Here is a 27151-nt window from a genome sequence, read left to right as displayed (position 1 = left end):
GGAAACCTGACTAATTGCTGCACTGCTATTCATTGATTGCCAATGAAATTGCAACTAGAAATGGACACACAATACCCACCCTTGACATGAACCCTTACACGTTTTGAAGTTTAACGTCTTATATTTGTATAAGACCTCAACATTGACACTGCCCCATGTAATGTAGTGTTTTTAGCCATTCACAGCCATTGTTGTGACTCAGTTAGAATTTAACAGGCTAGATTATAGGACACCTGTAACCCCATTTTTGATTTACCTATGTTTTGGGGAGAAGTGGTAATAGTGCCCCAAATGAAATTTGTGAAAATAATTAACAGATTTCAAGCTGTGAAAATGGAAAATTAGTGCCATTAAGCAAGATGTCGCCAAGCAGAAGCTTTATTTGATAATGGAAAACATTACACAAAATCAAAATATAAATATTTCTTATCTAAAATATTTCAGTATAGCACTAGCATAGCTCTCAATATGCATTACAAAGCGTACAAATTTATCGCACATTTTCTTTAATGAAACAAAGAGTGCATGTAGGACTATTATGCGCATGTTATCATTGTAAGTGAAACTCTGAATAACTGTAAACAATTGGCAACAGATGTCATACCTTTGCCACTTCAACAGAGATGTCACTATACAGGCTATATGTATAATAATATAGCAAATATATATTATAATGATAGCAAATATATATTATAATGAGCAACCTTTCAAAATAAAAGCTAACAGCCCAACCCTTTATTTAGAATGCTAGTTCTCAGTATGCAGCTGTCCGGAATGTTCTGAGCAAGCTGCATGGTTCTGGAGAACTGCTTTTATCCTGCACTTCCTTGGGTACTCACCCAAAAATACTCACATTTGTTACTTAAGTAAAAGTATGAATACTGCAGTGTAGAACTACTCCTTTACAAGTAAAATTGTGGTAATCAAAAATTACTTGCGTAAAAGTAGTAAAATATTGGTATAAAATTGTACTTAAAGTACCAAAAATATAAAGTACTCATTATGCAGAATGTCCCATTCCACAAGTTCAAAATGTATATGCAACGCATTGTGAGCTTGTAGATCTGCTATTCTCAAATGGCCGAAATATAGGGCTGAAGTGGGTAATGTATGTTTCATAATTATAATCGAAATCTACAAAGTAACTATAGTAACTAAAGTTTTTTAAATAAATGTAGTGGAGAGTAAAAGTACATGTCTCCGAGATGTAGCGAAGTAAATGTACTTCACCACTGCTTGGGCAGCAATACGTTCGCCAATAAGTGTGAAGTTGATCGAATGAACGGCCCTTGATATATGCGAGGAAAGTCAGACATACAGAGAGTCCTGGAATTTACAGATGAATGCGTCTACAACACATTCACTAGGGGGACTGGGCAAAGTCTTTGAGTAAAACAGAAACTGACAAAAACATTTAAAAAAAAAAAAAAAAAAAAAAGAAATGGAGTCCTTCCTCTTCTTTTATATAAAGCAACATTGGGTACTTAGAAAAGCGCAATAATCAGAGCTATTCATTATCATTCAAATAATGCTGATCTCATTAAATGATCCAAGCTTTGCTAACTCCTAGTCCCAGACTTTAATTTTTAGAAATAGTACCATCAAATAGACTTGAGGACATTCTACCCCACATAATCCATTGAATATTGGCAATAGAGGGTATGCACATGCATAAAGTGAGTAGAAAATTGAGTGGCAAAGTGAGTTTAACGTTTAATGCAATCAGACAGGACTTTTCCGTTTGGATGTATGGGCTGTCAAGCCCAGAATATTTTTTTGACACTTAGTCGGCATTCCCGCATAACGTTCCGGGTATGATGATGATGTCACACGTATACGCTCTATTAATAGTACTGCTCTCAGCTCCAAGCTGGCCGTGGCACACTGACTTTATTGGACTTGGGATTCGGTCTGGTGGTGGAGTCACTTGACGAAGAAGCTGCCCTAGTGTGATGGACAACACTGCCTGGACGCCGTGGACCCTTACCTGCAAGGAACCAGAACAGAGGGTATTTAGAGGGTATGCGCGTGACACCATCGTACCCAGAAGTTGAACTTTGAGTGGCAAAAAACTACTTTCTGGCCTTGACAGCCCATACATCCAAACAGAAATGTCCTATCTGTTTGCATTAAACAACGTTAAACTCACTTTGCCACTCACTTTATGCATGCGCATACCCTCTATAATGCGTGATTGAAAATGAGTGAATCAGAGTAAAGCATTCACAATTCCGACGTCAATTCTGGAAGCAGAGAGCTAACACCACAGGCACAGGTGTGGAAATCGCTGACCAATTCCAAAATGTTAAGACTTTTGAGGATCAGATATCATTCCATGCAAATGCAGGAGGGATAAATGCATGTGTAAAGATTTCATAAAGAAATAGACATCAATGTTACTCAAGCCTATCCTACATGCAATTTAGCCTGGCATTTTTTGTTTAGATAAAAGGTCTGCTAAGCTAAACAACTTTAGTCACAAATCACCTACCTGGAGGGGAAGTGCTGGATGACTGTTTTTTAGTGGCAGGCCTGTAGATGGAGACTGAGGCATTTCCCAGGTAAGTAGCTTGGCGTTGGTAGTCATCAAGCTGCTCTGAGCGCCTCAAGCCAGGTGTGGGCTTAATGGACTCCAACTTCTTCAAGAAAGCCTTTCAAGAAAATACATGGTACAAGTCATTTTCCTAACCACAAATACTATACAAACAGCCTCAATTTCCGTGAGTTGAATAACACGTCATCTGATCAGACGCTTAATAGTTTTAAGTGAGGGATCATACAATGGTAGAAAGATACTAGTATTTACCATTATATATCAAGATATTTACAAAACAACTTACAGTGCTTTACAGTTCAGTTACACTGAAGAATCTATACAATATTCAAATAAAACACAATAACACATTTAAAATACAAAGTGCACTGAGAAAGAAAACATTAAGAGTATCAAACAATAAAATAAGATAGATTATGGAAAGGCCTTTTCTTATTTTAAGAAGAGAATTAAAACAAGACACTGTTTTAGCAAGCCTAGGCTCAGGCAGGTCTTCCCAGAGCTTGATCATCCTTCAATTAATCTGAATCAAGGAACAACCAGCAGGCTCCTGCCAGTTGTGAACGCTGAACAGGCTTGTATGGCGTTAATTAGTTAATTTAGTTTAAAGGCCCAGAAACGGAATTATTCACTCTATGTACAATTTGGAACACATTGAGTGTTTTGTGTTTAAGAAAGCCTGGAATAGTCAAGTAAAAGATGTAAAGCACTGTGGTTTCTTCTTCTTCTTCTTCAAAAGAAAACTATCCTGACAAATCAACTCTCAGGACTCCAGATCCTTTTTCTCCTTTGTACATTATAGTGTTGTGTATTTGTTGATTGTGTTACTATGAGTGTTACTATGAATTGAATACATTGGACCACAATGGAAACAAGTCCCCAGCACTTTTTTGTGTTATGCTTTAAAGGTCTGACTGTACCATGTGTTGTATACAATTTTGACTAATAAAGTATTCAATCAATCAAAGTTGCAAAAAAATTAAAGACAGTATGATGATATCAGTGTCTTTTAGACATTAATTTAAATAATACATTTTAAATAAAATATAATTTTACACTTAATTTCAAGTTGTTTCAACGTTCTCCTCAGAGCACAGGTCTCCGCTAGGTCAGGTAGGTTATTGTGGACCAGCAATGTTCGGAATGCATCAGCCTAGTGGTGCCGCTAAAACAGGCATGTGTGAACTTTCACACACATGCCTTCATGATTTGAGGCATTTTGTTCAAAGTGGAAACCACTCTTGCAAACTTTAGATGCATATCTTAGCAAATCAGGATGGAATATGAAAAATCGGACAGATCCATCTCGATCACATGACCATAGAAATACTGATTTCCCTGATGTTTGGACAAAACAGTAATAAAAAAAAGATGGTGGCACTATAATAGGCCGATCAGAAATGTTTGGGGAGTAGGTTCTGCTCTGGCTTAGCTGTTCACAGACGGACGTACACACGCACAGACAGACAAAGCGTAGTCTCGGCCTGGTGGCGACAAAGATAAATAAATAAAAATGAATGGTTCTGCACGCTGCAGGACTGAAAAGAGACAGTTAAAAATAACTTGTGTGGGCTGGAGGCTCAGAAGTGATATATGCAGTTTGCAGTCACACCCCCATATGCAAGCCCTCTGGAATTTCCTTGGTAAGCGAAACCCCTCAGAAAGCATTGCAACTGGAAAGAGGCAATTGGAAACTGGAAAGACTTATATTTCACTGGCCTTTCAGAGGTCAGGACTGTTGGCTATCTGGGAAAGCTTTGACCATTTTGACATTTTGTTATACCGATATATGATATAATTTAACTGGCCTTTCAGAGGTCAGGACTATTATCTATCTGGGATAGGTTTGACCATATTGACATGGTATGGCAGAATACTGTATGTAACTATAAATCTTGAAATCAATAGAAACAGTCGTACTCTAATGCTTGAAAATGAGGTGTCTTACACATGTAACGTGTGGGATGAATCTAAAGATCATCATCACACACAAACACACACACACACACACACACACACAGCATATTCAATTACTTCACTCTAAGAATAGAGAGAAGCGAGGGCGAAGGAACTGATGGTGAAAGACAGTGAGCCCCCAGAGAGAACAGTCTGTTCTAGGAACATGTTCCACGATAGCATGCATCAATAGCAATATTGACGAGCAATAGATGAACCCCTATGCTGAATTAGTTTGTCAGAAAGCAGAATATGTGATACATTTTACATTTAGACATAAATTAGCATGCAAAAGATGAGATAGTAAACATCACTCCCACTGTGTGGTCAAGAGGAGTTAAAGTCTGGGGTTAAGGGCCTGGTGGAGAGTGACGTAGGGTGATGAACTATGATATAATGTCACTCCACGGCTGCTGCTTCACGACACCTGCTACCATCTGTCCATGTCCGTCCGTGTCCACTTTCACTGATGGCGCTCACACACTGGCACCAAGCTAGAAAGGACCACCGCGTAGTCTCTCACACAGACACAAGCTACAACAAACATGAACATAATTTAAAGGAAATCATAGAATGACTGTCTTTGCCACTTGTAACTTATTTGGTTCTGGACCCCGAGTACGGAAAGCTTCACATCTGATGGTTAATTGGGAAACAGAGGTCATTGCTACAAAGTCTCCTGTATTGTGGATATTATAATTAATTGGATGGGGAAGGAATGGTCATGAAGGTAATCTTCTGAATAAGGATTGTGTCAGACTATTAGGCTTAGTCTTATTGATTACTGTACATCTTAGTTGGAAAAGGTGAGGGTGATGCTTAGACATGGCCCATTGTAACATATAGACAGGAAAACATTTTGAGAACTTAAAATGGTTTCCAATAGGGTCCAGATAACACCTTGAGGTCTGCTTGACTGCCTCTACAATAGTCAAACAGATTTCTAACCTGCACTTTTAAGGGGAATATCAAAATTTGGTTCCTGGAAAAGCTTCATATATTGTTTTATTTTATGATATTCAGTAACTATGACCAAATGATAACTTAATGTGTTAATGTTGCTGCTGCTAGCAAAGGCATCACTTTACAAGTGTCTGTGTGCATGTGTCTGTTTGCAGGTGAACACCATCACTGCTAATCCCTTTGTGTGAATATGACACACGAAGGTGGAAGGCGATTGCAGATCATGACTCTGATCATTAACTCACTTCTAAATATGTAAACAAAATAGGTATAGTATACACTTGACACTTTGACAGTATATACAATTCTAATAACCAAATAGTCGCTGGGGACATCAGGCATGACTGCCATGTGCAAACCTGCGGATGTGACAGAAAATCTTCAAGTAGGTACATGTGTTTCCTGTTATAGGCCTAATGGTGCATTTTTACAGTATGTTGTATATTATGTAATATGCCTTGTAAGGATCTGGGGAGTATTAGTCAGTTTAGTATTCACTTGATCATTGTCTGCAAACTTTCATGTTGGTTTATTGTCATTGTTTATGTAAACTGTAAAAAGTGTCCTGTAAGTCCATATGGGATCGGCTCCTTCGGAAGCATGACAATCAATCAGTACAACCAGCCACTGAACAGCTCCACTGGAGCAGTTGGTGGTTCAGTGTCTTGCTCAAGGGTACTTCAGTGGTGTTGGGGGAGGGGTAAGTGATGTCATTCACTACCCCAGATTTATTTTTCCTGACAGTTTGGGGAATCGAACCAGGAACCTTCCAGCAACAAGTGCGCTCCTCTAACCCAAACCACTAGTCTAGTAGTACTTGAGCCCCCCTCTGGTGGTACAGAGGAGTCGCCCAAAAAAGGAGAAAAAAGACAAAAGTGGAATGAAATATTTATATTACTACAGGAAGTTCTTCTGACCAAGAAATTGGTTGAAATAGGCTATCCAGTCGTGCTGAATTGAGTATGACAGCACACCTAGCTGTTAATAGAAGATTTGAGAACGGATTAATCACATTAGAAATATTATCAGTTGTGCTGATTAGTCATTAGACAGAGTTTGTTATTTATTATGGTGGTACATGCAGAGTTAATATTTTCTTGCTTCAGTATAAAAAGGTTGGGAACCAATGCTCCTTTAGGCCACCGCTGTCCTGTACAGCAGCGGTTCCCAAAGTGGGGTCCGCGGACCCCTAGGGGTACGCGACGCATAGCCAGGGGGTACCCCAAGCCCCCTCAAAAAAAAAAAAAAAAAAAAAGGGGCTAGTGAATCATGGTGTGTGTGTGATATGAAATGTCCAGTACCTCCCCAGTGCCTCCCCAAGTGCCTCCCCAGTGCCTCCCCAGTGTCCCCCTGAGTGCCTCCCCATGCTCCCCAGTGTCTCCCCAGTGCCTCCCCAGTGTCCCCTCAGTGCCTCCCCAGTGCCTCCCCAGTGTCCCCTCAGTGCCTCCCCAGTGCCTCCCCAGTGTCCCCCTGAGTGCCTCCCCATGCTCCCCAGTGCCTCCCCAGTGTCCCCTCAGTGCCTTCCCAGTGCCTCCCCAGTGTCCCCTCAGTGCCTTCCCAGTGCCTCCCCAGTGTCCCCTGAGTGCCTCCCCAGTGTCTCCCTGAGTGCCTCCCCAGTGTCTCCCTGAGTGCCTCCCCAGTGTCTCCCTGAGTGCCTCCCCAGTGTCCCCCTGAGTGCTTCCCCAGTGCCTCCCCAGTGTCCCCCTGCGTGCCTCCCGAGTGCCTCCCCAGTGTCTCCCCAGTGCCTCCCCAGTGCCTGCCCAGTGTCCCCCCAGTGTCTCCAATAGCAATACAAGAGCAATAATACAAATTAATCTTAATTTATTAATCTTATTCATTAATTATTGAATCAAATTAATTAATTCATCAAAATGTTCGACGCAAGAAGGCACCCTGCGGCCTGCGCCCAGCACCATGCCAAAGCTTTTTCCTGCAGGAAACACTGCTTGTGGTTGTAAATATATTGTTATCTGTGTTGCGAGGATGAGGGGGTACCTGGAAAAATATCTACCCCAAAAGGGGTACCTGGTCCAAAAAAGTTTGGGAACCCCTGCTGTACAGTATCTACCAGATACTAGTAATGCCAAACTTACTAGCTCATACTGTGATACACATCGAAGCCCTGCCTCAGTCACTCCCCAGATATAAAATACAATCCTCTATACTTTGTTTTTCTTTTTATGCGGGTGGGGTGAGGGGGGGGGGGGGGGGATATGTTTTTCGAAGTCACCAGAGGGAGGGAGTGCAACAAACCTTGTGCAACCCAGATTCGGCACAAACAAGGGACAAAATTATTTTTGCTAGTATGCCACCAAAATGTGGAACGCCCTACCAACAGTCATTAAGACATGCAAATCCCTTGAATCAACCACTCTCAAAGGGCACCTACAGACCGTTGCAATTCGAAACTGGCCCCCGTAAAATCAGAATCCTAGAATTGTCCATAGAATTGTCTATTTGTACGTCTCTAAATGTTTTGATGAATTGAACAAGGTGGACCCTCTCGTAAACAAGTGTAATGCTTTATTGGGTCATCCACTCACAGTTAAATGTATTTGTATTGAGTTGAAATGTACTGAATTGTAATTCTGCAAACTGTTAATAAATATTTCAATCAATCAATCAATACAACACAGAGACAAATGTTTTTATAATCGTCATGGGGGCGAATATATATATATTCAGGTCCAAATCCTCATGGGGGCAGAGGCCCCGTGGCCCCCACAAACTCTACGTCACTGATACAACATAAGATCTGAGGTCTACTGTTTGCATGAAAAAGGCATTAAAAAAACAAATAATGAAAAGACTGCTGAACACCCCACACCCCACACAGTCAAAAGAAAATATTTTCCTCCCCTTCATACACAATTTGATAATATTTGAGTGGTGCAACCACTCCTATAGAGACAGCTATTTGTGTGTGTCCCTGGGTCCCTGTGTCCGAGCACAAAAATAGCGTTATAGCCTTTGTTCACCACCCAAGTGTTGGACAGCCTAACACACAGACACAAGACACACACAGGTCAGGGAGGAGGGCTTGTACAGTACAGTACAGTACAGTATAGTACAGTACAGTACAGTAACACTCACTTCAGACGGGTCCAGTATCCTTATTCTGCGGGGAACATTTGCTAAAAACAATAGCCGATCTTCACGCTCACAATGCAACGTGTTCAAGCTTGTAGATCAACTAGAGATTTGGTGTAGATTTTTTTTAAGAAAAAAAAGAGCGCACCAAGTAGCCTACAGTGCAACTCGGGTCCGTTTTTAGAGATCAGAGGATTATTATAAGTTCAAAACTCACCAGGTTCTCCCTCTCAATACGCTGCTGCTCCCGGTGTCGGTTGAGCCCACTGTGATTGACACGTACTGGTCCAGGTGCGGTGCTTGCTGTAGGTCTCTTCACACCCACTGAGCTAGCTGTAGGTCTCTTCACACCCACTGAGCTAGCTGGTCTGGACCTGGCAGACAACTTTCGCAGAAGCCGCTGGTTTTCACGGTCGATGCGGCGGACTTCATCATTGGAAAACGAGTAGTTTTTCCTGTTCCTCCCACCAGGACATGTAAAGACCAGCTCATCCACCAGCTGACTCTCCACACTAAAAGAATCTTAACAAAATAATAATGGAAACACGTTAAAACAAAAACATGGTTTTCTTTGAATGCCTCTTTGATTCAAGCATGCATATTCTAGAAGAGACAGGAAACGCCTGGTTTGGTAATATTGTTTGTCAGTTACCAAAAACAAAAGCATGCATTCCAATTTCATCCTGTCCATAAGTCTACAAGCCAAGGCTCCACCATGTACACCATTTGAAAACACCACAAATAACATTTTAATACAGCACGCATATCAGCAAGCCGATAAAGGCTGAAGGGTAACAAAATAATATATGTACTGAATCCATAATCATGACTCACATTTATCCATATCCGAGGCTTCATCTTCTTCATCTTCCTCGGCTCTACTAATGACGCTAGATGGCCCGTCCTCTGGCTGCTGCTGCTCTCGGAGACCTCCGTCCTCTGCCTCGTTGACTTTGGATGATCCCTGCGTCCAGTGGTGAAAAGTAACTATGTACATTTACTTAAGTACTGTACTTATAAGTACAATGTTGAGGTATTCATACTTTACTTGAGTATTCCCAATTTCCAATACCTTTACTTCTACACCACGTCTCAGAGGCAAATATTGTACTTTTACTTCACTACGATTATTTGAAAACTTGAGTTACTAGTTACTTTGTAAATTTGGATTATTATACAGTAACCACTTCAGCCCTACAGTATATTCATTCCAGCCATTTGAAAATAGACAGTCTACAAGGCATACTCACAACATTGTGTCGCGATGCTTGCAGATCTGCTATTTTCTTTTCTTTTTTAATTAGTTTTTTTATCCCACGATTTTATAACCCATTTTTCACCCGTGTCAATTATCTAATGTGATCCTGGGCTCTACACACCCTCCGCCAATCTGGGGAGAGCAACGGACTTGAACTCATGCATGAGTGTCCAAGTCGCTCCTTTACACCTGACAGATGGGAGTTTCCCTGGTTGGACATAGCGTGTGGAAGGAACACGTTATTCCAACCAGTTCCTTTCCCCTCGTCAGGCGCCCCGGCTGGCCAAGGGGAGGCAGGATTTTTAGAGACCAGGATTACTGCATGTTGTTTGTGAGGGGGACACAGGGAGAACATGCAAACTCCACACAGAAAGGCCCTTTCGCCAACCCCGCCTCGGGTATGGGCACTGATGACACGGAGGAGAGAACACGTCGCAAGCACCCACAGCGTCCCCAGCGGGAATCGAACCCAGGACCTTCTAGCTGTGAGGCACTACCAACTGTGCCACTGTACCCCTCAGATCTGCTATTTTCAAAATATTTTTTATACAATTGAAAACATGAAATGAGACATTCTGCACAATGAGTACTTTTACTTTTGGAACATTTTGATGCCAATACTTCAATTACATTTTGAATTCCAGCCTTCTACATTGCAGCATTGATACTTTTAATTAGGTAAAGAATTGAGTACTTTTTCCACCACTGCCTGCGTCAGGTCCAGAGATTGGAGCGGGCTGGTGTCAGGAGTGGAGAGGGGCGTCACGTCTGTGACCGAGTCTTCTGATTCCGCCACAGGAGGAGTATGGGGCCTTTCTCTAGGCTCTGCCGGGCCCACACTAGACGACCTCATTCTGGTGGATGTGGAGGGTGGCGTTGTCTTAGCCTTGGTCGAGGCGGGGGGCTCCAGAGCACAGCTTTCGCTGCTACTGCTGCTGCCACAGGAGCTATCTGTGTCTGTGTCTGTGTCCGATGAAGTTCGGGAGTGACGCTTCCTCAGGAATTTCTTAGGGGTCTTTACCTTTCCCGCTTTTAGGCCAGATGCTTTGTGAGTGGACGGCAGACCTTCTTCCTCTTCGTCGCTCTCATCTTGACTCTGGTGATAGCCATCTTCGTCGTCGTCCGCGCTGTCTTTAGCTGGCCAAACTAGGAATGTTTCATTGGGGCTTTTAGAGTGCATGCTTGACATCTCTACGTCGCTTCCGGTGTGGACCACTTTATCTGAATTGCAGCCAATAGATGACATGCTTGAAGCCATACTTATATCTTCTACCTCTGATCCATAGTTGACCCGTTTAGTTTCCACTCCTTTGGTTAAACATGATTGAACCATTGCTTCATCTGTCCTTGGAGGCCCACTACCTTCAAGAGCCTCTGTCTTCTGGCTCTCTCTGCCACATAGAGGCTCGGGCACTGGCAAGCCTCCCTTTTCATCCTTTGAATCCTTGCCCACCTTCATCCCTCCATCTTTAGTGATGCCGACGTCTTCGTAGTCACTGTCAAAAAACGAGTGGTCCACTTCATCTTTTACTACCTTGGGGTTGAACATGTTAGCCTAGTTCAACTTCAGTAGAGGAAACGCAGAAGCTTTACCTGTCAAATAAATACAGGTAATCTCATCATAATCATCATCTTTTTCTTTCATCATGTGCATTCCACCACTCTCCCACGGTCTCATTATCAAGTGACAAGACAGCATATGATTCATTCATGGTGCTGCTAAAACAACAACATGCCCGTTTTACTTGGTTAAAGGTAAGCTAAGGTAGGTAACAGTGTATGAAAACAATTTTGGCTAACAGTATACTGTGTCTCACCATAGACTGGTCCGCAAAGAAAACAATGTACGTTTCATCTCTTTTAGATATTGCTATCCTATACGATGCTATATATTGTATGTATCTAGTTATATAAGCTATATAAGACTCACTAAACAATTTGATTTACATCGACATTGCTTGTTGTTATCAGGAAATAATGCTTGAAGGAAGTTGAAGCTGACTCGTGTAGCTAGGGAACGTCACTTCCTGACAACGCACTTATTTATTTATTTTTACGGCTGCACGCGGCATTATTTTTTGCATTACCGCCATCTACTGGTCCAAATAAGTGTCTACTCTAACGGCGGGTGATTATAGTAATTTCTCTCGGGTACTGGTGACCAGTACCCATAGAGTTATAATTGGTAACTGGTAACTGGTCACACACACACACACACACACACACACACACACACACACACACACACACACACACACACACACACACACACACACACACACACACACACACACACACACACACACACACACACACACACACACACACACACACACACACACACACACACACACACACGCACACGCACACGCACACAAACACAGCATTTTTGAGATTGGGTTATTATAGCTCATTTTCTACTTAAAAAAATACAGTATTTCTATCAATGGGTCTTGAACTGTCAGTGTTTTCCTTGACATTTGATAGTCTATACATCTGTCAGTCAGTCATCTATAGTGATCTAGTCCATCCTGAGTGAGTCCACAACATAGGCGTAGGAATATTCACACCAAATTGTATGATGCCATATTTGCCATTTGCATGATCAAAAACCACAATTCTATACTTTTTTTCCTTTACTAAAACAATAATTAAAATAAACCATTAAGATTAGACATAGGCCTTTCGTTTTTGTGAGCTTGTGCACCGGTCTACAAGGCCTGAAGTCGTGAACCGCATTATTCCACCCAACAATATTTGTTTGTTAATTGAAGGACCCCTATTAGAGACACATGACTGGGCCTCTAGTCTTCCTGGGGTCCTGATTAGATTTAAGGGGTTAAAATTAAGGTTACACAAACATATTAACCTACCACAATCTGTTTAAAAAAGGCAGTGTCATGCTGAACAAGGGTGCTTATGCAATAGCATCACTAGATCTATTGTGTTCCAAATTTGGGTTGCTTAGTCCAACTTAGATTTTACAACAATGTAGAAAAACATTGACTATAACAGAATTTCCATATGAAATATGATATATTTATGAGCCCTCATGTCAGTTAGTGAAGGCATATGAGAGCATATCAGCTGGGTTTCCCTTGTGGCTCTATTATGTCAAAGTAACTGCCCTCCCAATGCATCTCTAACAAGAAAAGGATTAGTCTGAGGCGCGTCCCCTGAAATCACAATTTGTCACGGAGGTTTCGTAATAACCTAGTTAGACCCTAGAACTGACACGCAGCAATGAAACGCCAATGCCCTCATACAAAAGGACTTTAAGGAATACACCACATAAACCTGTCTGGTCACTGTCGTGGAATTTGCATGCCAATGCAAGGGAGGTAGAGCTGGAAGAAATACTGTAAGGGGAGGGAGGCATTTCTTTCTTAAATACATTTTCGGGTATTTTGAATCCTTTCTTGACAGTGGAGAATAGGGAAATGACATTCAGCAAATGGTCTGGCCGCAGCTGGTCGGGAAACAAACCGGGACGGGTCATTCAGGAAGAACTTTGCACCCATGTGGTATATGTATGTACCCCAACCACTTGGCATGGCTGTCAGGTCACCCCAAGGGGAAGGGATGTGGCTGCCACACACTTGTATAAAACCATCACCGCACAGGATACTACAAGGACAAAGGTGGACAACAAGGGTAATGTTGTCCATTTAAAGACATAGTCAACGCAAGTTTCCCTAAAATCTAAATTCACTTTTGTCTGACCAATTGTTGTTTTAGCTTGTAGTGGTCTTAACTGGTGTTTGGAATGCAATACCATGTTGTAATATTAACTTGTTCAATCATATTGTAGAGCAGACCTTCTACAAATACAGAGCATATCACTGAGCAACAGACAATTAGAGGACATAGGGCTGTATTCTTTTGTTTATCAATCAAGTCCTCAAGATCCTGAAGTAAAATTATGACAAACTACTGTATTTATTTATTTATTACATTGCATTTATAATTATAACTATGTTGTCAATTACAAAAATACAAAATAAAGGGCAGTTCATATATAACACTCACAATAGGATGAAACTCTTCTAGAATGTTACAGTGAATATTTGCAGTCTTGCAGATGTGTAAACACAACTTCCCCATCTCAGAACATCTTAAGTCACCTGATATTAGACTAAATTAACCATGTCAAGTCACAGACATTGAGGATTGTTAACAAGGTCAGGAGCATTTCCACATTTTTTTGGCTGCTTTTAAACTCCACTACCGGTGTCGGCAAAATAGATAGCGGGTGATGCTCTGTCCCATTAAGGGACAGAGCGAGCTCCTATACTCATAATTTTCGGGCAGCAGCTGACTTGCGGGCCGCGTCGCGGGTAACAGCAGCGACGAAAATCGAGCCCCTAAGGTCCTTGCAGACTGGACACGTTTTTCTGAAAACCGGCGGGAAAACGCTGCTAAAATTCAGAAGAACGCAGCAGTGTGCAGGGACCTCTAATCTATTTATTTAAATGTATCTTATTCTTATTTTTTCCATTCCTACCTGTACCCAATACTGCTTTTTCTGCTTATGACATGGGGATAAATAAACATTTATCTTATAATACATCATTGTATAAACTTATGGTTCCAATGTTTTACATGCACATACTGTACTGTACTGTAATTGCAAAAAGGAAAAACCATTATGAACTCAGATTGCCTTGGGCCTCTGAGGCATACAAAGATTATAATAAGCAGTTTGATCCCAAAAATCAGGTCCCTTCCAGCCACACCAACCCTGAATAAAAAACAAAAAGAAACACACATTGCCATGTCAGTGTGATGCACAGAAACAGATTCTGAACAAAAATGATGCAAACGGTTACAAACAATAACATTACCTTGTCTGTGATAACCTGCAAGTCCTCTGCTCCTGTGTAATGTGGGTCTAGGATTAAATAGCGGATCAGCCCCGTCGTCTCACTCCATGCAACCCCCAGAATAGTGTGAGCCAGAACTCCTCCTCCTGGAAGGGACAACCCAGCATAGAGTGAGGGATGAGGTGAAGTTTCCATCCGATTCAATCGATCGATAGACAAATAAGATTAGCAAAATTAACATGAATCCATAATTTTAATAGGATGATATACTAGACTAACTGCTGGTGTAGTATACACCATTATTACATTATATCCTAGTGTAGGTGTTTGGATTAATGGGAAATAACACATCAAATATATACATTATTATTATAAATTGTAATAATTTATTTCATAGATAGTACATCTCACCAATCATGATAGGAGTCCCCTCAGTAAGGAAGTGGTTTGCCAGTTCTCTGCCTTTTGAAGCCATCTCAGATCCCTGACTAAAGTGTAACCAGATGTGATCAGATGCATATTATCACCACATAGTATGATATCACACATATAACGTGACCAGATAACATACCTCACAAACATGATCTTTGAAGTGACCCCAAGCAGCTGGTCCAAAACCGCTGAGACCTCAAAAGATCCAATCCACTGCCGTGACCCCACAAACGATGGCTGTTTGTCTCCAACGTCCACTAAAGCCTGGATGAGGGAAGAACAAAACAAACAAATATGCATACAATTACAATTTAGGCATTTAGCAGACGCTCTTAATCCAGAGCGACAATACAACCGTTACAAATACCACCATGCTTATGTTTATAACAATCACATGTGGAAATAATATGGTTCTGTACATGCAGTATGACCCTGTTTAAACCGCTTGTAAGATATACAAGCTCACAGCGTGTCACTTCGTACCATGCTGCGAGCTTGACTGCTATTTTTGGACATTTTAGAAATCTTTAAGTTTGACTAATTTTTTTTAGTTTGAGAACTACTGATTTAGAAGGCATTCGTAGAATCAGCCTCAGGTCTTAATGGGTTAAATTAAGACATTTTATAAAGGTACCTGCTGTATTTGCTTGTGTGTGGGTACAGGCTGGTCGACATAGCCTTGCTGCAGGAACCAGGAGCAGATAGTCTGGAGGGAGCGATAGGCACAGCCCCAGCCATTGTCCTCCATACGGTCCTGCAAGTAGTGATGGTAGCTGTAGATCCCCTGGACCAAGTACAACTAGTAAAACATAGGAAGAGAATACGGTTAGTTAGTATCTTATGTTTGTTTTCAGAATATGTATGCCAATGTTTTAGTTATTTATGATCCAGTTCTCTCGTCTGCATTTATTTTTTGCTAATTAATGCTATAGTGTAGGAATAAGGCCAACCTTGCCATCTTCCAGATTGGGATGCGTCAGAGCCAGATGGGGGTTCCGGATGTGGTAATCTTTATAGGGCTCATCAGGAAAATGATAGGCATTAGCTCTTCTGAAATACGGCCTGTCTTCTGGCAGCTCAAATCTCTGATGTAACTCCTACACAGACAGAATTCATTAATAATTAGTATCGTGTGATTACTGGTTAGTAATTAGTATTGTATGATTAGTATTCTGTGTAATAACCAGTGGTGGAAAAAGTACTCACATTTCTTACTTCAGTAATAGTATCAATACTGCAATATAGAAATACTCCATTACAAGTGAAAGTCTGGAATTCAAAATGTACTTGAGTACAAAAGTATTGGCATCTAAATGTACTTGAAGTATCAAACGTAGAAAGTACTCATTGTGCAGAATGTCCCACAAGCTTTCAAATTTATAAAAAAAGTAGAAGTATTTGAAAGTAATTGGAAATACTCAAAACTCAAAATTGTACTTAAGCAAATGTGCTGAGTTCTTTCCACCACTGGTGATAACATACCAACAACTATGCAATGTTTAAAAAAGCAACTCCTACCTTGCGGTGTGTCTCCAGTTGGCTGTCAGGCAGTCCAGCTGGGAAAACTATGCTCACCAGCTCACCGCCTTTTGGCTTGGGAAGGAGAAAGTGGAGTGGCTGAGGCACAAGCAGAGCTGTTCCCTTGATGTACCTCAGCACAACCTTCTCCATCTCATGAAGCTGCCCTACTAGCTTTTCCAACATGTTTTCACAGGCACTGCAACAGCAGAATGAGGATGAGAATATAGTTAGGCGTAATACAGTATCAGTATAATTTATTTATTTATGACATATTTTATTTCTTTAACCACTTTCACCCTGGTAGTTCAAGACAAGTGTAGCGATATTGAATGGAAAAATATTTAAACCCATTTTTAAAAAATCTTAAAATTGCTAAGTACAACGCACAAGTAATTAGTATTTGATACAATCAATTATTTGCATTGCAAAACAATTCGATACCGTAAACAATACATAGTCAACATTGCTGTTTACATTTCGATACATTTCGATATACTTCGATTGTTGAAATTAAAATCGATTTGTCGATGCAGTTACTATATCGTTACACCCCTAGCGGTGTTGGCAAAGGGGTGTGTACGTACAACGTCATGGTCTCATTGCTGGGTACATGGACAACACAATCCATGGGCAGAGTTGTATTGAGGAAGTGCTGCTTCTGTATCGTTCTGCTGAGGGTTGGGGCAAAGACCACCTGCCCTGGCTCTGTCACCTCCATCATCAGGCGTAGATTGATGACACTCTAATTCACAAGTGTAGACATTTACAGCACACAAACATGGATGTACAAGATGGCAAACTGGCAAGAAGAGTAATACAATTATTAATAAACACCTCTCATATGAACTCCCCCCATCAACCCTAAGAACAGAAATATCAAACTCACCGTTATCATTTTGACTTTCTTTTTTGTAGATTTCTTGCTAGTGCCCTCTTGTTCATCTGCCCTATAAAAAGATTGTATAATATAATGAAGTGGCATATAAGGCCAGAGTAGAGATCACAGTGAAATCAAAATCTAAAATTGAGAACCTACTTTATCCATTGTAGGATATCTTCCCACAGTGTATTTGGGGTTATCTCTTCATGTGTTGCATAAACATCTTGGTTTGGCCAAATAATAACAGGACTTTCACAGACCAAGAAAACAACAGACTTCGATTTCACTTGGGAGCGGAGAGTCTCAAATGTTCTCGAGATTGCCTTGTGCACAAGAGATGCTGGAAGAAGAAAACATATACTCATGATTAGCTTAGGTATGGATTCAGGATTTGAGCACGAGGGATTTGAAACAAATATGTTATAATGGTGTCTAAGGCAAAGGATTATATAGCATTTATGTAATAAATGTTTTATGTCAAAAATAAAAAAGGGGGAAAAAAGCACTTTGAAAATTGGAACATGAACCTAGATGAACTAATAATTGAGTACAACAACTTAGACAAACATACCGCCAGTGCTTTCAAATTGACATTTGAACTCCAGTGCCCCCTTTACACGCATAATGGTCCCTGTCTCAGGGGACGATAAATCAAGAAGCACCTGAGAGAGAATCAAGACCTCCATATGGTCAAGTCCATCCAGTCTCAATTTGTGTAGTTGTATTGAAACATGCAAATTAAGCAGTTATGACTAGGAGCATGTCTTACCATATTGACCATATATTACCATTCAAACATAAAAAGTGACAGATGCTGACAACTCTATGCTGAGAAAACATCAGCATCTCAAAGTTATTGCCTTCACTATAGTACCTACTGTATAGCTTCAGTAGTTGAATGAATAGAATAGTTAAAAATAGAAAACACCACTTAACGCTGCTACCGACTTACCATGGTGAAAACAAGTGGATGACAATAACAAAGCTACACTATGAATTGAGCTAATGTAGTAATGTTGCAGCAGTGGCAGCTGACATGTTTGTTCGTGATGCATGTACGTGTCCCTTTTGCTTCATTCTATTGGACGAAGAAATTGGTCCCGCCCCATATCCCCGCCCACTGCTGCATTTTGTGTAACTGGGAAAAATGAATTACTGTAGCTTCGAAATCAGTTTTCCCAATTTAACCTTACATAGGCCATTTGAAAATCTGTTAAAAACTACAATAATATATTTGTATATCTGAAATATTTTAACAACACAAATCTTGTTTGGAGATGGTCTAACTCTAACGTATCATTTGTTTTTCTCTTCAAAATAAAATTGAGAAAACAAGAAAATATTTTATTTTTAAACATAAAATGAAACAACAGAATACAGGCCTGTTTTTCATTATTCTGAATGTCTGTGTGTTTGGTCTGACAGATAGATAGGACAAAGAAGGAAATGTCAGAGCATGGTTCTATTTTTAAAATAGAAATGTCAGAGCATGGTTATGAAACAAAACAAAGTAAAACAGAGTGCGACCTTTTATTCCTGACTGCATTATAAGCCTAAATGCATTTTATTGCAAATGATTCTACATCCAGTACAAAGCTTACCTAACAATTACAAAACATACAGATGTTTCTATACAAATATGGCTCAAATATACAAAATCTTACCTCTGGAAAACAAGGATGTGTAAAAATGTAAAACATTACGACCGACGAATACTGCCACTGTAGACTAAAACAAAATCTAATAATCTAATTTTAATCTAAACTAATATCTGAAGAATCAAACTAGAAATGATTACAGTAGCTAGTATAATAAAACACACAGGCTTAACAGATGTCACAAAGATGGACATTATTTTCTAAATGGTATGGTTTTATTGGGAGGGCTCCAAGGAGGAGGTGGCTCATCATCGAGGATAGCCTGTATTTTTCTTTCTTCTCTCTGTCTTCTTTGTTCCCGTTCTTTCTTTATCTGTTGGGAGATTGCAAAGTTTGAAATTTCACCAAGAACAGAGTTTAGAGGAGAGAGACTTGCTGCAGTAATTGATCAACAACATCACCTAACAATTGTTTGAAAAAAAAGAAAGAAGAAGAAAAGTAGCACGGTAACCGAAACCTTGTGCCTTGTGTACACTTGTATCGGTTATTACCACAACTGTCTACTGTACTTACCAACCACTTTTCATACATCTCTAATGCCATTTTATCCTTTTCTTCTTTCAAGTAGGTCTCTTCCTCTACTTTATTTTTATGTTCCTTGTGCTCTTCAGTCATTTGTTTCATGACAAAATTCTTCTTCTTTTCATTCCTAAAAGTATTTAGAAAGAGGAGGGGGGGGGGGGGCAGCATAAATAAATATTCTGATAAGCTTGATTGACATTCAACAGTTCAAATTAAATTAATGGGGATGCTAAGGTTGTTTACAACAATGGTTTAGGAGAAAGTCACTTACTTATTTAGTACCTCTCAAACTGTATAAAAAGCTTTATGGTCAGAAAGAAGTGCTACAGTAAATTCACTCACCAGGCTGAAAAAGCAGAGTTACTATCTTTCTTTCTTTCCTCTTCCGTATGTTGCTTTTTCAGCTTACATTTACTTTCAGCCCCTCTCTGTTGTCGGTACTTTTCCTTGAGCAGTTCATCATGCTCCTGTTTCCATTTTTCAAACATCTGTAAAGAATATAAAAAAACATCTACCCTCATTACTCAGCCAAACAATTGCATATTACCATGAACCCAAATGTACAATTAAATCACCACAGACCTTTATGGCAGCTTCCTTTTTTTCTTCTTTCTCTTCAATCGCTCTTTGCTCTTTTCTGGTGGTGGCGTGCTTTTCTTTGGCTTTTGCTTTGAGAGTTTCTGACTTCTTTTCTTTCCAAGCATTATAGGATGCAATGGCATGTTCCCTTTTATCCTGTTCTTGCTGTAGTGTCAAACAGACAACCAATTAGTGTTGAGGAATTCTGGATCATTCAGGATGTTGAGGAGTTGGAGACACTATTTCTAAGATACTGTAGAAGTCTAATGCATTATACTGTATCATGGGAGAAGTACATTGATACTCAGGTTCGTTGTCACATAGTTCATGGGGAAAGAAGGGATCGGAGCATAGCTATATACAAATATGGGGGAGGTGGGTGTCATAGGAACAAGACATACTCAATAAATGTAAAACAATAAATGCCTGTGCCATGACGTTTTGATTGTATGATTTTCAGATTATCAGAACATATTGCAACATACATTGTTTTGTATTTCCCATAGTTTTCAATAATATGTCTTATGAACAAAACAAAAAAACATTGCATGGATGCACCTGGGACGTATCCTCAGTGATGGTCATCAACATTGTTTTGTATTTCCCATAGTTTTCAATAATATGTCTTATGAACAAAACAAAAAAACATTGCATGGATGCACCTGGGACGTATCCTCAGTGATGGTCACCAAGGTCATCAGGGTTTCGGGTCTCGCAACATCATACCCCTCACTCAGGTGACCCAGCCGGGGTGATCAAGTCCCGACTTACGTCCCAGTAGCTACCCACGAAAAGCTTCCCAATAGGGAAAGACCAGGGCCACACCGTCCGCCGCTCCAAACTACTCTGCCGGGACTGGGAGGTCCGGCGCATGGAAGGTATATGAAGGTATATTTCCCCTCTTTTTTTTCTTTTTACCTTTTTCTTATTCTCTTCTTTCAATTTGTCTTCTTGTGTCTTGAGTTGCATGTTCTCTCGTAACTTCTCCTTTTTCTTTTGCAGCCATTCCTGTTTAATGAAGAAAACCAGATAGTGTATTATATCAACAAATACTCTGATGTAGAATGAGTGTCAAATTCCTGCTGAACTACTGATAAAAAGACAAAAGCATTGAGAAGATGCTAGATCCTACGGTATGTTGATTACACAAACTGTTTTCTGCCTCGTTTTTTTTAAATGTTTTTTTTTTGGCTTTCGCCTTTATTTTATAGTTTTTATGGAGGGACAGGAAATGGGGAGAGATGGGGGGTGACATGCAGTAAAGGCCGTCGGGATCGGGAGTCGAACCTGAGGCACACTGCCAGACTGGATTACCAGCCAAGGTGCCTGGACCGCTGAGCCACGGCCCAGTTTTTCGGTTTTTTTACCCACTAAATCCATCATGTAGCATTTACTGGTGACCAGCTGCCAATAGTTAATTCTCCATCTCTGGCCTCAATTGACACTCACTAGACGCGGCTTGACCGGACCATTATAGCTGCTGCATCAACGCATCGTTCCAATTGACAGCAATAAAACTCGGTCTCTGAGCTCTGCCTGTTACCCTCTTCTGATTTCCCATTCACCTTCACTTCTAACCAATAACTGTTTGTAAATTTTGATTCCCAATTTGGTTCCCAATCTCGCTTTTTATTTGATATTTTTGTTCTACGGATACCAGGGGCCTGGGTTTTGGTATTACAGCAAAGTATTTTAATGGAGTGACAATAAAGTCTTTCTGATTCTGTGGACACAAAACAGAATATATAATGAAACTGTAATCTGACCTGATAAATGGCAGCCCTGAGTGAATCTGCTGCTTCTGGCTGTGAGTCCTCCAAATGCACTTTTCGATCCAGAACTTTCAGTGTTCCCATATACTTGGATGTTACTTTTGAGGAACACACACTCTGGGATCTCCGGGGGGATTTAGTACGTAAACTTGATGTCCTATTTTAAACAAGAATATTTGTCAAAAAAATATATTTTCAATAGTACCTTTTTCCATTGATACTACAAGCATTTGCCTACCTGGTATCTGAGGAGTTTTCAGGGCCATGACTGAGTCGACTGATGGAGTGATCCTCTGAATTTCCCTAAATAAGAATAATTGTTTTTAAAGTGCTCACAGCAGTAAGGATTAGTTACAGTAGCAATCTAATCTACAATCTAATACATATATAGTATTTAACCATAGGCACTGAAGCCTGACAATGTACAAAATCCTCAAATCCAGTGATAAATGTCTTACATGAAATTCTTCAAACGACGTTGAATACTTTTCCTCATGGGCTTTACTGTCATCTGAAGTATGGTAATCTATAGGGACACAAATCACACCCATGTGAAGTAAGGTGCACTCTTATCATCACATCATCAAGGCGTAAAATAGACACTGTGGCTATTTGCTCAGACACTGTTATGTAAAGTTCACCTTTCATTGTCAATGGGAATTTAATGTTTGTGCAAGACAAAAGTAAATACTAAGCCGATTTGCTCAGACACCATGACGTAAAATTAATTGTCAATGGGAATTTAATGTTTGTGTAAAACAGAAATAGACGATTTGCTCAGACACTATGACGTAAAATGTAATGTTTGTGTAAGACGAAAATCAACACTAATAGCTGAATATAAGAGGGACTAGCGCCTAGCGCCCCTCAAAAATGTGTATTAAAAGCAAAAAGATCACACCTGTGTGAAGTGAGGGGTGCTCTTATCGTCATAAATCAACATCATCATAAATCATCTCATTCTGGCCAATCACAATTTGCGTCCTCTTCAATGTTTGTGTTTACACAAACACTCAAAGCTGGCCATTCATTGTCAATGGCATTCAATGTTTGTGTTAGGAGTAGGACAATGTTTGTCTTTACACAAACCATCAAAGCTGGACATAGGAGGGGCTAGCGCCCCTCAAAAATAAATAGAAAGGGTTTATACCAGATAATGTGACACTCTACAGCTGGTACCTTTAGTTCCAGAATCTACTGTGGAAATTGGTAGTGACCTTGACCGCTCAGTTCTGGCTTCGGTAGACATAATTGAGTCTACCTGGTCTCTTCCAGGCACCTACAGTATAGGTGGGAAAAGAACATAGCACCAGTTTGTTGAAGAAAATAGCATTTAAAATACTGTCTTAAAACCCCTCACAAATAAGACCAAAGACACTTACAGGTAAGCTCGAGCTTCTGGAAGTTGCCTTGCGAGGGGATGAGGCTGTGGTTGAATTGCTGACTGTATCACTTGAGAGGGGAATAGACACAGAGGAAGTCATGGCCCTGCTTTGTGGAGATCCTGTGTCTTCTTCAGTTTGGTCCACTATTCCCTGTGATCTCGGGGCACGGGTTCTTGTCCTTGGTTTGGGTGTGGGCTGCTCCCCCTCAACGATGGCATCTGTAAAAGAATGGGAATTATTTTTTAATTAAAAAGACACGCTGAACATTCAACAAGCCAATGTTGTGACATATTTACAGGCAATATTATATTTTTCCAGTGCCATGAAAACACTTTGGAAGCCGCTGTGGAGACACCACTCCATATCAAGAGACCAAACTAAGGATTTACAACACCTCAGTCCTCTCCATCCTTCTCTAAGAAGCAGAAACTTGGCCTCTCAACAAGAATTGCCAGAATTGACACCAGAGCACTGCACACAATAGAGGGGATAAAATGGCAAGATCTCCAACAAGGTCTCCAACAACACGCTGCCCAACAGCCCCCCCCACGTTCCAACTGGCAGCACAGCCGAGCGCCAGATGCGTTGGTAGGTACGGCCACGTCAAAAGACTCCCCCCTGAACACCCCACTCATGTTATCTTCCACTTTGACCCAATATCTGCCAGATGGAAACGCCCCCGCGATGCCCCCCGCACCCGATGGATTGGTGCCATCACCAACTGGGCTTGTCACTAGCTGAAGCCGAGCCCCTAGCACTGGACTAGCCAAATTGAGAAGATTGGTGAAGCTGATTGGGTCTATAAGCATGGTGTCGCCCCCGTCGCCAAGCAAGAGACCTGATGATGATGATTCTTTATGACATGACAAAGTACTGTAAGTTGTGGAAACAGACCTGTTGAGATGTGCGCAGAGCTCGTTTCCAATGGCTGTGGACTGTTGGCTTTACTTCCTTCTTCATGAACGGAGTCTCTCATCTGCTCAGAACTTCCAGGGAGCAATACAGGGCTTTCACTTGGGGATTGAGAATGGGTACGATCCATAGCACTCACGGAGTCAGATGAGTCATTCTGGTTACTGTTGGATGGTTCAGGAAGATGCTCGTCTTTGTGTGAATCTGACACCATGATATCTTCAGACGAGGCGACAACTCTTTGCGTTTTCAGGAATGAGACTCTCTTAGGTCTGCTGTTTTCACCTTCATCATCTGACAGGTCAAAGTCATTCATTTTGGCCATGTTCTTCATAGCTGCAAATGCATCAATCCTCTTTTTTCTTGATTTAAGAAGGTCCTTCAAGAAATCTGCAAGAGAACATTATAATGGTTAAGGAACTATTAAGAGCAAACCATGTTTTCCCAAATGCATCTGCAACAATTCAATTATATTGTTCATGGTCGTATTTGTCATATGCATATTTGCTATATACATAATTGATTTATTTATTTTCAGTCAGCATTGACAGCTTTGCCACCTCTTTTTTTAAACGACCTATTACTACAATTCATTCAGTAGTAATTAAGTAGTAATATAGGACAACCAAACAAGCTTTCTCAGGATGAACGCCTATTGGTATCAGCCACCTATTGCCTTCAATGCCTTAATTGCTAACAAGCCTAACAGTACTGTGTTTGCAATAATAGGCCTATAAATGATTTCACTCGCTGACTGTAAATGCTCTGGAAATACTCTGACGGAAATGCTGAAAGTATTTAATATATGTTGTATTTTCTAGATTGTCAAATTTGTGGATTTAAAGCAGTTACAGTTAAAAGATTGTTGCGTGCTAGCCCCATGAGGACGTCACCTCGAGCGGATGTGTTCGATTCGATAAACGCGTGCGTTCTGTGATCTTCTTACCATTATCATCTTCATCTGAATAGGTGTACTGAGTGGTCTTTTTCCTTGACCTAGAAGAGACTGCAGTTTCCAGTTCATCCTAGAAAGAGACATTGTATTTCACCATATCACAACACAACAAGACAAGTTAACTACATTTGATAATAGTAAGTAACAATAAACACACCAAGAATGCTAACAGTAGATGCATTCCTCTCCTTTTAGCGCTTGTCCAGGCAAATTTACTATTTACCTGAAACGTTGTTCTTTTTGATGCTTTGGGGCTTTTGGTGTAAGCCATTGTCCTGATCTCTCTCTCGGTCATTTTCAAAACAAGACCAAGAAGGACAATTAAGACACTATGGTCTGAGACGAGTAGCTAACAACTACCGTTAGCTTTTTAAGCTACACAAGTTCTGTCCGCCTCACACGCCAGAAAATCATCACTATCAATGTAAATGGCTTTAATGCAGCTTTGAAAACAACGACAAAGACCACGGTCAGCGAGCCCGTTGTGGTTGTTGACGACGGTAACCCAGGGAAACCCGAAAGGTCAGTTCCGGGTTTAAATGTGCGCATGCTCACAGCTCAAGACCAAACCAAATCTTCTCACATAATCAGTATTCAGTAGTTCCAATTTCTGAAAGGCTTAACATTACTTAATATAATATATCATGTCGCATGTTCCTTTTTTTACGTATCACTACAATAACAATTCGCTTATGGCTCCGTCAGTCTACAGTCACTGTCTACACTGTTGCTGACGATATAATCTCTCCACGCCGTCGCCATCGTCATCCCTCTGCTATCACTAGATGGTGATAGAGGTCGGAACAACGCTAGATATCAATGCAGGGCAGCAATTGAGTGCGTGCGTGTGTGTTGATGGAGCAGGCGAGGAGGGGAGAGGGGGGGGGGGTACATAAAAAAAAAGAATACAAAAAAATGTTTTAGAAAATGGTGCTTTTGATTGATAGATTGATTGATTGATGAATTTATTAACAGATGTACAGAGAATTACAGTACATTTCAAGCACAACTCAAAACAAAACTGTTAACTGCAGTGGACGACACCATAAAGCATACACTTGTTTACAATAGGGCCCACCATGTTCAATGCATGTTCAATTCCCCTTAGATAGAATTTCTGTTGGCTTAGATAGCATTTGACTTAGACTTATAGCATGTTATGTAGACAGCACTATAATTGTATTGTATATAGTCATAGCACGCCATAGTACATATGTATAGCATAGTAGTGAATATGTATAGTTTATTATGTATAGTGTATGTATAGTTTCATCATATAGATATTCCACTGTTACCTTCTTAGCTTACGCATGTTTCATGATAAATGCTTTTATGTGATGTATTCCCATGCTTTTGTTCTTGCCTAAATGTAAGTCGCTCTGGATTAAGAGCGTCTGCTAAATGCCTAAATTGTAAATTGTAAATTGTAATTCATCATAACAATTAGAGACCAAATATAGGCCTACTCTATATAGCAAAAAACAGGAAATCATCATATGTGAGGTAAAAAAAAAAGAGGAAAGAAACATACATTACAGTGAGGGCCGGGAAAGGCTATACCTTAGTGCTATAGTCTGTTATAGATTGTGGATTCATCCGCACCTGTAGCCTATCACATTTATCTACAAGTACCCATATACGATAGGCCTATTTTATTCATATCAGATTATTATATTGAAATCCGTGATTGTTCATTCTGAAAACGTTCAACTAATTAAGTTGCTTCTGAAGGTTACAATGTGTACCAAACCAAATTGATGTTTGCCAAAGACCAAAGTGATAGGGGTGCAGGATTTACCTTTGCAAACAGCATATTCCTTTTCATTTTTTGTAAAAAGTTTTAGTGGTTTACAATGATCACAACGCTGATAAGACTCACCAGTTATACATT

General features: G+C 40.4%; 3 protein-coding genes across 3 annotated transcripts; all 3 read right to left on the bottom strand.

Annotated features, from left to right (window-relative positions):
- Positions 1-103: 103 nt before the first annotated feature.
- Positions 104-11796, bottom strand: cfap97 (cilia and flagella associated protein 97). Its single transcript, XM_083765415.1, has 6 exons — positions 11639-11796; positions 10516-11414; positions 9398-9527; positions 8781-9085; positions 2492-2651; positions 104-1987 (listed from the first exon to the last, which is right to left on the bottom strand). Exons 2-6 carry the CDS (start codon positions 11368-11370, stop codon positions 1860-1862), a joined length of 1578 nt encoding a protein of 525 aa, XP_083621541.1. The 5' UTR covers positions 11371-11414; positions 11639-11796; the 3' UTR covers positions 104-1859.
- A 2007-nt stretch (positions 11797-13803) lies between these two features.
- On the bottom strand, positions 13804-18541 carry ufsp2 (ufm1-specific peptidase 2). Its single transcript, XM_083766174.1, has 12 exons — positions 18430-18541; positions 18049-18139; positions 17634-17817; positions 17484-17544; positions 17182-17339; positions 16595-16793; positions 16027-16173; positions 15711-15875; positions 15216-15340; positions 15056-15132; positions 14666-14790; positions 13804-14562 (listed from the first exon to the last, which is right to left on the bottom strand). The coding sequence occupies exons 1-12, from the start codon at positions 18430-18432 to the stop codon at positions 14476-14478; spliced, it is 1422 nt and encodes a 473-aa protein (XP_083622300.1). The 5' UTR covers positions 18433-18541; the 3' UTR covers positions 13804-14475.
- Positions 18542-19003: 462 nt separating this feature from the next.
- map9 (microtubule-associated protein 9) lies at positions 19004-25800 on the bottom strand. Its single transcript, XM_083764727.1, has 13 exons — positions 25484-25800; positions 25252-25330; positions 24288-24695; positions 23391-23611; positions 23188-23287; positions 22467-22534; positions 22247-22311; positions 22003-22165; positions 21155-21244; positions 20240-20401; positions 20000-20145; positions 19649-19784; positions 19004-19448 (listed from the first exon to the last, which is right to left on the bottom strand). The coding sequence occupies exons 1-13, from the start codon at positions 25553-25555 to the stop codon at positions 19329-19331; spliced, it is 1830 nt and encodes a 609-aa protein (XP_083620853.1). The 5' UTR covers positions 25556-25800; the 3' UTR covers positions 19004-19328.
- Between the last annotated feature and the right edge of the window lie 1351 nt (positions 25801-27151).

This window comes from Protomyctophum parallelum, assembly GCF_964188405.1.
Source record: "Protomyctophum parallelum genome assembly, chromosome: 5".
In the NCBI taxonomy this organism is placed as follows: Eukaryota; Metazoa; Chordata; class Actinopteri; order Myctophiformes; family Myctophidae; genus Protomyctophum; species Protomyctophum parallelum.
Note: the sequence above shows the minus strand (reverse complement) of the source record. Positions and strands in the feature narration are given on the sequence as shown.